The sequence below is a fragment of the Carlito syrichta genome, unplaced genomic scaffold (assembly GCF_000164805.1).
Source record: "Carlito syrichta isolate Samal-C Ts95f unplaced genomic scaffold, Tarsius_syrichta-2.0.1 Scaffold304348, whole genome shotgun sequence".
In the NCBI taxonomy this organism is placed as follows: domain Eukaryota; kingdom Metazoa; phylum Chordata; class Mammalia; order Primates; family Tarsiidae; genus Carlito; species Carlito syrichta.
The window spans coordinates 208,908-222,912 of NW_007248444.1; the positions used below are offsets into that span (position 1 = coordinate 208,908).

The 14,005-nt window shown below is 55.0% G+C and overlaps 2 protein-coding genes across 2 annotated transcripts in view; one reads left to right on the forward strand and one right to left on the reverse strand.

Annotated features, from left to right (window-relative positions):
- Window positions 1-1,583: 1,583 nt before the first annotated feature.
- OPRL1 (opioid related nociceptin receptor 1) lies at window positions 1,584-7,061 on the reverse strand. The gene is made up of 4 exons (XM_008059750.2): window positions 6,904-7,061; window positions 6,101-6,365; window positions 2,490-2,845; window positions 1,584-2,374 (listed from the first exon to the last, which is right to left on the reverse strand). Exons 2-4 carry the CDS (start codon window positions 6,331-6,333, stop codon window positions 1,851-1,853), a joined length of 1,113 nt encoding a protein of 370 aa, XP_008057941.1. The 5' UTR covers window positions 6,334-6,365; window positions 6,904-7,061; the 3' UTR covers window positions 1,584-1,850.
- A 6,764-nt stretch (window positions 7,062-13,825) lies between these two features.
- LKAAEAR1 (LKAAEAR motif containing 1) overlaps window positions 13,826-14,005 on the forward strand; it is a 942-nt gene continuing 762 nt past the window's right edge. Inside the window, 1 exon segment of the mRNA XM_021713229.1 lies at window positions 13,826-14,003. Within this exon segment, the coding sequence (XP_021568904.1) occupies window positions 13,826-14,003 (178 nt within the window).

Genomic DNA, 14,005 nt, shown 5'->3' on the forward strand with positions numbered 1-14,005 from the left:
GGTTTTGTGATGGCCCTCCTTCCTCAACCCAGAGGTGGGCTTAGGGTTAGCTACATGCACAGGGAATGGTACTTGTTGCATGCACAAACACATGAAGATGCATGTTACATCAGCACAAATTCACACATTTTTTAGCCCTGGCAAGAAAACGCTACAACCAGGCAACTCCCATCCTCAGAGCCTCCTGTCCCTGAGGGAGCCCTGGCCTCTCCAGAAGCAACCCTACCAGCCAGGACTCCCCGAAACAGGAGGCACCAGCCCAGGCTCCATGGCCAAGGCAGAGCCTGCACTTTCTGTTCTTTTCAGGTGTCCTTGGTCACCTGGCCAAAGTCTTGCTGGAAAGAGTCTTTTCAATGTTGCAGGGTATTTCAGCAGTTCTTCTGCAGGAAGCGCATTGGCAAAGTCAACAACCCGCAGCTTCCATGTGTAGACCAGGGAGGGTGATCTTGGGGTACCATTGTGGGGCATCTGAGGCACAAAGACCCCATGTCTCTGAAGCAGTGACAGTCCTTGAAGCTTGACTCAAGCAAGCCCTGCTGAGCCCTGCTCTGTGCTAGTTCTGCAACACAGCCGGCTTCTGAGTGGACAGCGAGCTCTGGCCTTACTCAGAGAAAGGCTGGGCTGACCAGTGAGGCAGGCGGTCTCCAGTGGCTGCAAAGCAGAACTTGTCCAACAGCCACCCTTCCAGGGCCCCCTCTCTCCTTCCCACAGCCTTCTGCCACAACCCAGCACAGCCACTGACTTCTGACATCAGGTAGAGACGAGACTGTGAGGGAGCCCTGAGAAGGCATGGGGACCCCCCAGACAGAGAACATTCCCCCACCCTGCCCCAAACAGAACAGCCAAGGCCAGGAGCATGGGGCCTCTGCTTGGTGGACAATGGAACAGCCCATGGTGGTCCCATGGCATCTCTCTCCCAAGCCACTCTTCTTGTACTTGAGCAACAGCACTCAGAATACATCCACAGCACAACAGTTCCTCACACTTCTGGAGGGAGTGGCCCAGGGCCTCCCACTGATCTCCTGAAGGGAAGTGGGAGTTGGCCCCCAGCCGAGTTTCAGGCAGGGACAAGCAGTCATGCAGCAGTGCTGGGACGTGGCAGGTCCACACACACTGCATGATGGCGTCGGCTGAAAACCAGAGAAGTAGTTGGCTCAGACCCACTCAGGACCTGTGAACTCAGGGCGGGGGACTGATAGTGACTTGGATACTCCCTCCTAGGGAAACGTTGGCTGCGCAAGTGGAGTCAGGACTGGCAGGTCCTCCAGTTAGCAGCTCTAAGCTCAGGGCACATCCCAACCCAAGGAAATGCTACCCACTGTGCTCCCTGGGCAGCACCAGGTGTGTACAGCTGCCCTGAAGGGACACCACTGGACACCGTCGGAGCCCTGCTGTGCAAAACAAACAGCACACAGCACGTGGGTGTACACGACTACACAGCTGCTGCTACTCCTCTGGGTGTGAGCCCACCTGGGGTTCCGACAACTTGGCAGAGGGAGATGCCAGCAAAGAGTCACATGGAGTGTGGGAGCAAGTACCCTGCTCCAATTGGTGGAGACTACTGGAGCGGAGGGCACAGAGGGTGCTTCCAGGTAGAGTCCTTGCGTTCTCCAGGCCCTGCACCTGGAGGGCAGCGTTAGTCTAACCGGGCTGAAGAGGCAGCCCTAATGCTTGGACCTGTCCCATGATGTCCCAAGGTCCTTCTCTGGGACCGAAGGAAAGCCCATCCAAGGCTCTGGATGCTCAAGCCTCAGGTGTGTCCGCTAGAGAGCAGTAACCTGTGTGAGCTCTGTGTTGGGCGTCGACGGGCTCTGCGGGCTGACAGGCACCATGGGCAGGTCCACGCCTAGTCATGCGGGCCGCGGGACTGTCTCGGAGGTCTTGCAGACCAGGGCCACGTCCTTGGCGATGCTGCGCACACGGTCAGACACCTGCACTTCCCGGCGCAGGGCAGATGCACAGCAGAACTTGCGAAAGCAGGCCTTGAAGTTTTCGTCCAGGAAGGCATAGAGGATGGGGTTGAGGCAGCTGTTGACGTAGCCCAGGGCTGTGCAGAAGCGCAGCATAGCCACAGCAGTCTCACTGCCGGGCTGCACACCTAGCCCTTGGACCAGCACAAAGACCTGCACTGGCGCCCAGCAGCCCACGAACACAGCCACCACCACCAGCACCAGCCGAGTGATGCGCCGCAGATTCCGGTCCTTCTCTCGGGAGCCCGAGAGCAGGCGGACTCCACGGAGCCGCCGCACCATGAGGCTGTAGCAGATGGAGATGATGAGCACGGGGATGATGAAGGAGAAGAGGAAGATGCAGATGGCAAACACAGGCCCCCAGTAGTCCTGTGGGGCAGGGATCTCTACCAGGCACTCGATCTCTGCAGGAAGAGCAATGGGTCAGAGTGGGCCCAAGATGCAGAGGGCAGGTAGACACAGGGGAGCCCCCAGGAGCCACAGGGAGCCCGTGAAGGGAGGAGAGAACACCCCACTGACCTTCATCTTCGACCTGTGCTGAACCCATGATGGCAACAGGAACGCCAACCACAGACGCCAGGGCCCAGATGGCCACATTGACAGCCTGGGCTTTGCTGGAAGTTCGGACGTCAAGAGCACGGATGGGGTGGCAGATGGCTACATAGCGGTCCACACTCATGGCAGTCAATGTGAAGGTGCTGGTGAACATGTTGTAATAGTCAATGGCAATGACCGTCTTGCACAGAGCATTTCCAAATGGCCAGAAGCCCAGGAGGATGTCTGTGCCCTGGAAGGGCAGTGTCAGCAGGACCAGGGTGTCTGCCAGTGCCAGGTTAAAGATGTAAATGTTGGTAGCTGTCTTCATTTTAGTGTGCCTGTAGAGGACAGGGAGAAGAAAGGCTTCATTTGGCCACCCCTGGCTAGACCAAGGGCAAGGGGCTCGTCTTGTTGGCCACCATAGGGGGCACCAGCTCTGAGTCTTTCAATATCAGAGTCTCCAAGGGAGCTTTTCAAGTGGCAGGTTTCTAGACCCAACCTGAGACTCACTGAGTCAATTCAGGGGATGGAGCCTGGAGTCAAACATGTTCCAAGTTCCTCAAGTGATTCTGACACAAACAAAAGGGTGCCAGACCTTAAAGATTGGTCTGCTTTGGAAAAGTTGGGGCATGTGTGGTACCACAGCACACACTGGACTCTGTATGGGAGAAAAGGGAGAGAATCACAAGTGAAAGAACTTGTCCTCCTCCCTTTTGAATCTCCCCCCAAAACCCTTCATGGACTCAAATGCTGGCTCTCCAGTTGCCAGAGGTTTCTAAGGGCTCCAGCATTGTAAGAGCACATCAAAGGCCTTTGTCTACACTATTGTATAGCAATGGAGACAAAAAATGTTGACAGGGACAGGAGAGACAGCAATGGAGTCTGATTGCATCCTAGCACCTGGAACAGGGCCGGAAAAATTGTAGATGATGAGTAAATTTTTGTTAAATAATTTAATGGTTGTAATAGTAGAAGGAGTATCACGATGGTGGTGATGTTGGTAATGATGGTGGTTCTGGTGATGGTGATGATGGTGGTGGTGGTGATGGTGGTGCCGATGGTAGTGAGCATGGTGATGATGATGATAGTGGTAGTGATGGTGATGATGGTGATTATGATAGCAGTGGTGAAGATAATGATGGTGATGATTGTGATGATGATGACAGTGGTGATTATGGTGATGAGGATCGTGATGGTATTGGTGGTTGATGGTAGTTATAGTGATAAATAATAGCAGTGATGACGACTGTGGTGACAATGGTAATGAACATGGTGATAATAGTGATGGGGATGGTGGTGATGATGGTGGTGGTGGTGATGTTGATGATGATGGTGATGGTGGTGATGGTGGTAGTGATGATGATAGTGGTGATGGTGGCAATGGTGATGATGATGGTAACAAGGACAGTAATGATGGTGATGATGATGTGATGGTGGTATGGGTGATGGTGGTGCCGATGGTCGTGAGTATGGTGATGATGATGATGATGGTGGTGATGGTGGTGATGGTGACAATGGTGATGATGATAGTGATGACAATGATGGTGGTGGTGACAGTGATGATAATGGTGATGGTGATGGTGGTGACAAGGACAGTAATGATGGTGATGGTGATGTGATGGTGGTGGTGGTGGTGGTGATGGTGGTAGTGATAGTGGTGATGAGGACACTAATGATGGTGATGGTTGTGGTGATGGTGTGGTGGTGGCAGCACCAGAGATGGCAATATTCCATGTTTGTTTAGCTGCCATGAGGAAATCTGGGGTTTAGTTCTACCTCTTGGAGAGGGATTATGATGAATAAACACAAAGAGGCTTCAATTATGGCCAAGTAACAACAATGACAATGATTAGGGCAGATGCCTGTCCCAAGATCTTCACATAAATTTTATCTCATTTAAGATTTACAAAAATGCTATTTTGATTTCCACTCTATAAAAGATGAAACGGAGGCTCAGAGGATCTAAGTTGCTCTTTTAAGGTCTTCAAACTGGTAAAAAGCAGAGCAGGGCTCAGGACCAGGTGTTTCTGATTCCTAGCTAGTCACCCCAACCCACTGACTGTGTGCCACATCTCAGGCCAGTGTGGTCCAGCATTTCCTGAGCATCACTCTCTGGGGACTGTGGGGGCAAGAAGGCCTTCCATGTCTGCTTGAGCCCGGGAAGCAGCTCTGAGTGTTTTTAAAGATCCAGTGAAGAGAAAAGAAAAGGGCACTAATAACAGACAGGGTGCCAAGGCACAAGGACTGCCTGAGTAGTTGCATCTCTGAGGTTTGAAAGGGCATGTGGACATGAAACTGTCTCCCTGGACCCTCCCCTGGGGGGTCAACACTGCAGAAGGGTGGCTGCTCTTCCCACCATCTTGTCTGATCAGGCATCACACATGTACACAAGCACATGCATAGGGTCCACCTTCCTCACTTTTCAGAGGGAAGCAAATTTTCTCAGGGTTACTCAGAAAACAGGGCTGGGGAGACAGGACTTGGACAGCCCCATCACCCTATCCTTCCTCCATCGATACCCTCCTACCCCAATGTCTCGACTGGGGCCTTTGAGGTTATAAGGAAGGACCACTTGCTTGAGGGCCTGAGCACTTTCTTCAGAATCACCTTTTTCTGGGACACATCCTGGATCAATAAGAAACCTTATTCTGGCTGTGCCATTTTCTGCTAAAGTGGCTTCCTATTGCCTAAAGAACAAAGTCCCTTGACCTGACACTCAAGACCCCACTGCTGTTCCAGACCCTCAGTACTCACCCATCTGGAGGGACTTGGGCCCCACCATTTCCTCTGCCCAGAAACTCTTCCTTTCTGCTTGAGTCACCCACAGCCTCTACTTGCCCAATGCACATTCCATGTGGAGGGTCCTGGGCCCACCCTATGCTGCCCCTCACTCTGCCTCATACTACCCCTCCATCCTGCCCCCATGCCATGTCCCCTACATCTCCCATGCTGCCTCCACACTATCCCTCCAATGTCTCCCACTCTGTCCCCTGACACTAGCCCTCATGCCTCCCCCACTGCTCCCCCCACACTATTCCCCACAGTTGACCCCCACATCCCAGCTACCCAGTCCCAGTCACTTAATTTTTGGTCCCCACAAGATTCCCACCTGAGCACTGGCAGATCATGGACTCAGCCACAGATGTCTGTATGAGCCGGGAGCTCTGGAGCCTGAGAGAAGGTGCTCAGGACCATCCAGCACTAGCCTGTGTTTCCTTTGGTCCATCCAAGGAACAGACTGACCAGAGCTGTCTGACAGGCCATGTGGGATCTCATGAGGCCATTCAGCATGGGTGGAGCCTGGCCGCAGCTCTAGCCAGGGGCTAGAGTGGTGATATGCCCCCTGGGACAGAATGGGGTAGGGCGGGGCAGGCCCTACTTTCCCTCTCTCCCCTGACCAGGCCCCTTTCCCTGGGGAATGAGCATCCAGGGTCTCAGATTGGTCCCACCCCCTGCAGAGAGCAAAAGGAATTTAATGGGGGAAGCAGGAAATCACCACCTGCTCAGGTCCATCCAGAACAGCCCCTACCTCAGTTTCCTCCTCTGCATCTGTGTGGGACTCACCAGACAGGGACCTTGATGGCCCAGCCTACCTGAGGATGACGTACATGACGAGGCAGTTCCCCAGCAGTCCCCCAATGCACACAGCCAGGTAGAGTCCCACGATGGTGACCTTGAGCCCGAGGGGCAGGAAAGCGCCATGGCTGGCGTTGAGCATCAGATGGGGAGGCAACAGGCTATGGTTGGGGCTCAGGAGGGACAGGTTGTCCTGAAGGTGGCTGCCATAGAGAACCTCCCAGAATGGGGCAGGGAAGAGAGGCTCCATGCTGCTCCCCGCAGCGCCACTCGGTGCAGAGCCTGGGACAGGGCACAGACGAGTGACTGCAGTGCCAGACACAGGCCCAGCTGGGCTCAGGTGCAGTACAGGCAACCCACAGGCATGCAGACCTCACCCCCCCACAGGCAACCACATACACTGAGGCTCACATAAGGACACACAGGCACACCCGTGTGCACATGCAGAGACAAATGGAGGCATGAGGACATGTGTGCACAGATAGGGACATGCAAAACACAGAGATACACAATCTCATTTGGTTTACAGATACACACGGGCTGTAGGGAGGCAGTTACACACCAGGACACGTGTCCACCCACAGGGACTCACAGACACAGATAGAGGGATGCAGAGACACGTGTGTGCACACACAGACGCACAGAGATGCCCCAACCTGCCCTCATGTACATGCAGGCAAGAAAGAGTCTGAGACACACCCAGAAAGATCCAGGACCCAGAATATAGGCTGTGAGCACAGCTTCCTCCTGCTCCTCCAGCCAAGCAGCTTCGCTGGCCATCAGCTCATCCCTCCCACCCTCCAGGGGCTCAGGCTCTCACCTCGAAACCTCCTTGGGAGTGGCGGCCTTGGAGACCTGCAGCCAGCTGACAGACCAGGGCAGGAACAGCTCCGGGCCAGGGGCTGCTGCTTGCTTGTGCACAAGGTCCGGATGGGACCGCAGTGGCTGCTCCTCCTCAGCAGACGCCAGACCAGACGCAGCAGCAAGCAACGCGCAGCCAGAGCTGGGGAGGGGGAGGGGGAGGAGGCTGCCACTCCAGAGGAGGAGGGGCCTTGCAGGCTGGGGAGGAGGCCGAGGGGAAGGTGGATGACCGCGCCCAGGGCCACCCAGGCCCTACACTGGATAGGGACAGATGCGAGGACCAACAAAGCTCAGATTCACAGACCCCAGACAGAGATGCACATACAGGCGGGACTCACAGACAGTGACGCCCACAAGCTCACATACATAAGGATGGAGATTCGAGACAGATACACACAGGAACTCAGACACGGGGACAGACACATACATAAGGAAACACACTCAAACACAGACTCAGACACGGGGACAGACACACACAGGAACTCAGACACGAGACAGACACACACACAAGGGTATGCAGACTCAGACAGGGGACAGACACACACAGAAACTCAGACACAGAGACAGACACACATAGGAACTCAGACACAGATACAGACACACACAGGAACTCAAACATGGGACAAACACACACACAGGGAAACAGACTCAGACATGGGACACACACACGTACACACACACACACACAAGGAAACACAGACTCAGATACAGGACACACACACACACACACACACACACGGAAACACAGACTCAGACACGGGACACAGACTCAGGGAGACACACACAGAGACATGTTCACAGACTCAGACACACCAACATGGGGACCCTCATTTCACGCAGACACAGCCTGGGACAGCCTGGCCCAGACCAGCCTAGCTGGCATTCAGTGCCCAAAAGAGCGCCCCCACTGGCTCCCGGGTGTGGTGGGGCAGGTGCACAGCAATGCCCCACCTGACCAGTCCTCCACAGGTCAGAGCCTCACTGTAAACAGGCAGGTGGTACCTGGATTCAGGACTCAGCACTGGCCCTGCCTACTGTGTGCTCCTGGCGCTCGTTAATCCCATCACACCCGGCATTGCCTAAGAGTACTAGCCTCAGAGGTGGGAAGCCCCTGTCAGAGAGTCAGAGACAAGGTTGAAATCTAGGTTTATCTGTCACTTGGAGACACACCAAGGTCACCTCTGCCACAGCTGGGTCCCAGAGCAACACCACCCCCACAGACAGGACCCTGGCATCCACAAAGCTGAACAGCACAGGGTCACATGCCCAGTCCCTGAAATGAAAGGTCACAGGTATGACCCCTCAACTGAGTTGCCAGCCCTTACTCGGTCATGGGATATTTCTTCCTGCATGGGCTTTGGAGAGCCAGACCTCTCTCCACACAGCCTAGACCTGCTCCAGCACTTTCTCCAAGGATGGGGACCTGGTTGCTAGGCAACTGGAAGCAGCGTCGCTAGGATACCTGGCAAATCAGGAGGACAGAGCAGGCAGACGCCCCAGGACTTAGCACTCCAAGCTGTCCACCAGGACCTGTCCCTGCATCTTCACCGCAACCAAGATGCTGGGACACGTGTAAGGACACGGGGCACGTCCACAGAGACACTCAGGGACATATGGGGACACATATTCCTGCAAACACATACAGAGATGCCCAACAAGCACATGGGTGAATACACAGAGACATGAGTACATGCTTGGAAATGCACACTCACAAGAATGCACAAACACATGGGCCACACACATGAGAACCCCTGCCACAATGCACGCAGTCACATGTAGAGTATGTGGATACCTTAGGGAATAGGCCAACATAGACCAAGGTCCTCGGACACCCAGGGAACACACACATGCACAAATACACTCTCCTGGCAAAGCTTAAGGCCTGAGCCTGCTGACTTCAGGAGCCCAGGGGAGGCAGGAACCCAGACTCCTGCACAACTCCCCAAGTTGGGCTCATCAAGGTCTGAGCAGGAAACCCCAGACCCTCCTGCCCCAGTCACCTGAGACCGCCTGCCCATGCACCTATAGAACCCCATTTCCTAATGGCCTTCAGCTGCCTCGCTGCCCAGCACCCTGACTGGGGAAGAGGACACTGTAGGCACTGAGGGTGGGCAGAGCAGAGACCCTGCGGGAGGAGAGAGCCAAAGGAGACCTCCTAATGACCCCAGTCCAGGAGCTAAGTCAGAGGGCAGGGCAGGGTGGGAGGCAGGGGCATGCCATCCCTGCTGTTCCAGGCCCCTCCCCCTCCACATGTCTGCCACCAGGGTCACTCCACCCATCCTCCTCCCTACAGCCAGGGGGGAAAGGTGAGGGGCTGGTATGGGGAGAGGAGGAAGGAGAAAGAAGTGGGGAAGGAGGTGTGGGGAGATCAAGAGCAGGAGGGGTGGAGAAGGAGGGGAGAAGAAGAGGGGAAGGGGAGGAAAGCCAGGGAGAAGAGGAGAACAGGGAGAAAGAAGAGGGAAGAGGTCAGGCAGTTATCTAGCTCCCTATCACTTCTTTTAACCCAGTCTCTCACCCAGGCAATAAACAACCACCCAGTACCACACTCCAGGCTGCCCCCAATTCTGCCCTGCCTGCCTTTCAGGAGTCAAGAGAGACCTCAACCCCCTTTGTGGGAGCACTTCAGGGTCCAGGACCAGGCCTTAGTACTCCTACCCCAGACACACTCACAATTGTGTGTTCCCTCACTCATACTGTGTTCTGAGTCATCCTGCTCTGACACATGTTCGAAGATCCCACCCCCCAGGCAGGTCCTTCACTCCCCCAGCCCCACATCCCCCACACCTCCACCTCCCCACAAGTCCTGCCCCCTGCACAGACCCTGCCCCACCCCAGCCAGTTTCAGTCCTGCCTCCACCAAGAAGCCTCTCCTATCCTCCCTCCCCACATAGTAGCCTGCAACCTTGGCGGTGACTCAGTGATGCTGCTGCCCGTGCTGCCAGGCTGGGCCTGTGAGCTCTGGTCTCAGCAGATATCCCCTGAAAGTGTGCCTGAGGGATCCAGCAGGGAGACCAGTTAGAGGCAAAGTCTGGCTCCTTACAGGTGCAGTCTCAGGTGAAGTACTCAGGCAAGACTCAGGAAGTCTCAGGCTTGGTCACCTGGCTGGGGAGTGGCTGGGGTGGGATGTTGGCTGCGCTTCCTGGGGTGGGTAGGGGTCCAGCTGGGACCCTGAAGTGCTTTCACAAATGGGGCTGGTGATACAGAAAATTGACCAGCTTTCTCTTGACCCCTGACTGAGTCCCGCCCCCACCAACCTGGCAAGGAGGCAGGGAGGCCCACCAGAGGGGCAAAGGTAGAGCCAAGGCTCAACAAAGAACACAGGTCACACAAGGAACAGCAGGGAACATGTGTCAAATGAAAGAGCAAAACAACCTCAAACACTCATGTCATAGGCCAGCAAAAAAAATGGCAGGGACACCAGGGACAGCCCAAGAGGTACAGATTCCGTGAATGACAACACAGAACACATGTCTACAAATGATAGTTCAAGCCTGACAGGGGTTGCACATGGAGCCCTGGGTAGCAGGGCAGGCCTGGATCCTGGAGTAAGAACCACACCCCTACTGGGCAAATATGCCCCACACTCACCCAGCAACTCAGAGCCTATAGACAACCCCTCCGGATGGGTGCACCGTCTGCTTACCCTCCTCTCTCACATGCTTTGTCACCCTGGGATGGGTACAGGAATCAAAGAAGAGGGTCTGGCAGCCTACACAGAGCAGCTGCACCTTGGAGAACCCCATCACCGGCCACACTGTGCCACTGTGCTGTTAAAAAAGTGAAAGAGGCAGGGCTCAGTGGCTCAGCCTATAATCTCAGCACTTTGGAAGGCTGAGGTGAGTGGATTGCCTGAGCCCGTGGGTTCTAGACCAGACCAGCCTCGTCTCGACAATAAATTGAAAAATTAGCCAGGCAAGGTAGCTCATGCCTGTAGTTCTGGCTACTTGGAAGGCTGAGACGGAAGGATTGCCAGAGTCCAGCACATCGACACTGGGGTGGCTGTGAGTGTACCACTGCACTCCAGCCTGGTCGATGGAGTGAGACTCCAACTCAAAAAAAAAAAAAGTGAAAGAATTCTAACAATTCCGTGTTTCATCAAAACAAACTACTTTGGCCTTATGATTTTAACTGCATAAAATGTATATACAATGTCCAAATAATTGAGCTGCAGCCTTTCAATACAGTGTCCATTTTTGTAGTCATTTAATAAAGCTTACTGATTTGATTTTGAAGTTTTCTTTTCAGGGTTTGATACCAATAAACATGCTTTTAGATCTCAGGATTTCTGGTAGCCTTTGAAAAACACAAGAGTCCTAGGGTCAGAAACATATAGGAGACCCCAGCCTGATGGGTCCCTCACAATTGCTGGGCCCCAGGCTCACAGGGAGCAGCCCCCTCTCAGCAGAACTGCAGGTGTGGGGAAACAGCAGTGGTTGGAATGTGAGCTGGGTAGACCCTGGGAGCACCTTGCTGGGAACTAGGGAGAAGAGGTTTTCCAATCCTACAAAAACAGAGGAAAGGTAACAAGTCTCTTTCTGGAAAAGAACAGAAAATCCCCCTACTTCCTGTGTAGCCCCTTCCTAACCAGCAAGCACCCTGCCCATGTGTCCCCCTGGTCTGGCCCCTGGGAAGCCACGAGGAGGGCCCAGGTCTCTGTCTCAAAGGACTCATCCTGTGGGAGCACAGAACATTGCTTGGAAGAGGCGGCCTGCTGGGTGAGCATCTCCAAGCCTCATTGCTCCTTCCAGAACCCAGGACCGTCAACAAGTAGAAGCCCCCATGCCACAAAAGCACATGCAGAAGGGGAAAGCTGGGGAAAAGTTTGTGCAAGAGCTTGGAGGTTGGGAGGATGGACAGTCATCCACACAGCTGTGGGGATGGGGGTGTAGGCTCTGGGACACAAGGCCAAAGGTCATAGTTACCCGCCTACTGAGAGGCCAGGGAAGGCTTCCAAAAACAGTGGGAACAGCCAACAACCTCCTGCAGAAAGGCCAGAACCTCAGCTGTGACCCCATCCCTCTGCCACAACAGGCCCCACTCTCCGTGCACAGACTCCAAATGCCCAGAAAGGCACCACTTTGGGCCCCAGCAGGCTCGTCTGTGAACACAGGGGAGCATGTGAGCACACTGTGGAAATAACAGATACGTGAACACATCACAGACTTGATGGTCTAATTTTTGTCTAACCATGGAATTAATGAATTATAGAGTATACTGATTAATTTCCAAATAAATTATAGAATTAATTAATTAACTGAAATGTGAAATAGTTGTAAAATAATATATTATGAAATTGATGAATAACAAATCGATTTCTGGCATCTAGGACCTAGGACCCAAGATCAACAGACTGAAGGTTTGGCAAAACCCAGGTCAGGTCATGGAGGACACCTGGACCCCTGAGATCCCAAACTTGTTCTAGAAAAGGTGAGGGGGTCTCAGGCTCTGTCCCAGTTACATACACCCTTCTGGGTCCTGACTCTGGAGTGGCTGGCAGCCATGCTCCCCACGTAGCGCCGCCACCACCTACCACTCCACAACCCGCTCTAGTGACTGGAGTCATAGGCTGCTGGGCATGCTGAGGGCAAGGGACCTCAGCCACAAAGTTCTCACAGCTGAGTGTCCCACTCCAAAAGCTAGCCCCAAACACATCTCATATCAGGAATCTGAGCCCACAGCCCCCAGAATGGCACGTCTCTGGCTGCCTGGAAAGGATGTGCACCCAGGCTGAAAAGGCCAGTGTCACCATTATGAACAGCTGGGGAGGGCTGGGCCCTTATGATGGGAGGTCGCCCCGCCCCTGCCGGGGGGCGGGGGGAGAAGAGGTGGGACTCTCGGTTGCCCGGCAACCGCATCAACAAACCCCAGAGAGTCTAGGCTGAAGCGGAGGTTACTGGCCCAACTGGGAAGGCAGAAAGCACAGGTGTGGAGACTGAGGGGTGGGGGCAGGGCCCTCGACTGTTGAAGCTAAAGAGGGGGAAGGGGTGGCAGCCGACCCCTGACCATGACTCTGCCTCTGGCCCGCAGGGAACCTGAACTTGACAAAGGGAAGGTTAGACGCTGTAGGATGGGGAAGGGAGTCCCTATCCTCCTGGCCTGTCCCCTCCAGCTCCTTTCCTCCACCCCACCATGGGTCCTTTCTACAGTCACCTGCCCTGGGATCTGCTCCTCCCACTATGCCTAGGAGGGGACAGCCAGGAGGATGGGAACTCCTCTGCATGGAGGCAGCTGTCCACGGAGCTCTGAGCCTCCCCACACATACACACACATACACACACACACACACACACACACACACACACACACACACACAGCAACAAAGACTCCCACTGACACCGGCACACTGAGGCCCAGATATGTGCACACACAGCGTCCAGAGAGCCTGGGTCCTCTGTCCAGGACATACTGAAGTTCCTCCACTCCTAATAGCCTGACACTAAGGCAGGACAGACCAAATCAGGTGCTGGGGTTCCAGTAGGGTGGTGGGACGCCGACTGACGTGTGGCATAATGAAGTCCCACCAGACCTCACTCAGAGGTCTCCCATGTGGCCGGCAGGCCTGGGTAGGGCCTGAGACTAACCTGGGAGGGTGGGAGGTCTCAGCACCTCCTCAGTTCAAACAGAACCACCAGTAGGGTAGGAAAGGCGGTTCCTAAAACTGAGTCAATCCATGGCAGGACGACAGGAGAGGTTAAGCAGCAAACACTGTGTGCTAAGGGAAGAAGCCACTTGGGCAAAGGTGCGGGGCCCCAGGCCGACTGCGGAAAGGCTGGCCCATGGAGCCAGTGCTGGAGTGCACAGCGGGCCGCGGCAGGCAGGCCTGGGGATGGCTCAGGCATCCACCCGCCACCCACCAACTCTTCCCGCAGCAGGGTGGAAGAATGCCACCGCCGGCAAGGGAGGCCGGGTGCCAGGGTCCGCGGGAGCGACCCGGGAAGGGAACACCGAGCGCGGCGTCCAATAAGAAGAGCGCCAAGGGGGTGCCGGCGACAGAGCCACCCAGGCCGGGCTGGGCCCTGACTCTGGAGGGACTGGAGGCCATGGTCCCCGCCACGCGCCGC

Excerpts from the sequence above, each read along its gene's own strand:
- OPRL1 (XM_008059750.2), bottom strand. The coding sequence starts at position 6,333 with ATGGAGCCTCTCTTCCCTGCCCCATTCTGGGAGGTTCTCTATGGCAGC. Across the intron at positions 2,846-6,100 it reads GTCATGTACGTCATCCTCAG|GCACACTAAAATGAAGACAG; the intron begins GTAGGCTGGGCC and ends TGTCCTCTACAG. Across the intron at positions 2,375-2,489 it reads AGCACAGGTCGAAGATGAAG|AGATCGAGTGCCTGGTAGAG; the intron begins GTCAGTGGGGTG and ends CTCTTCCTGCAG.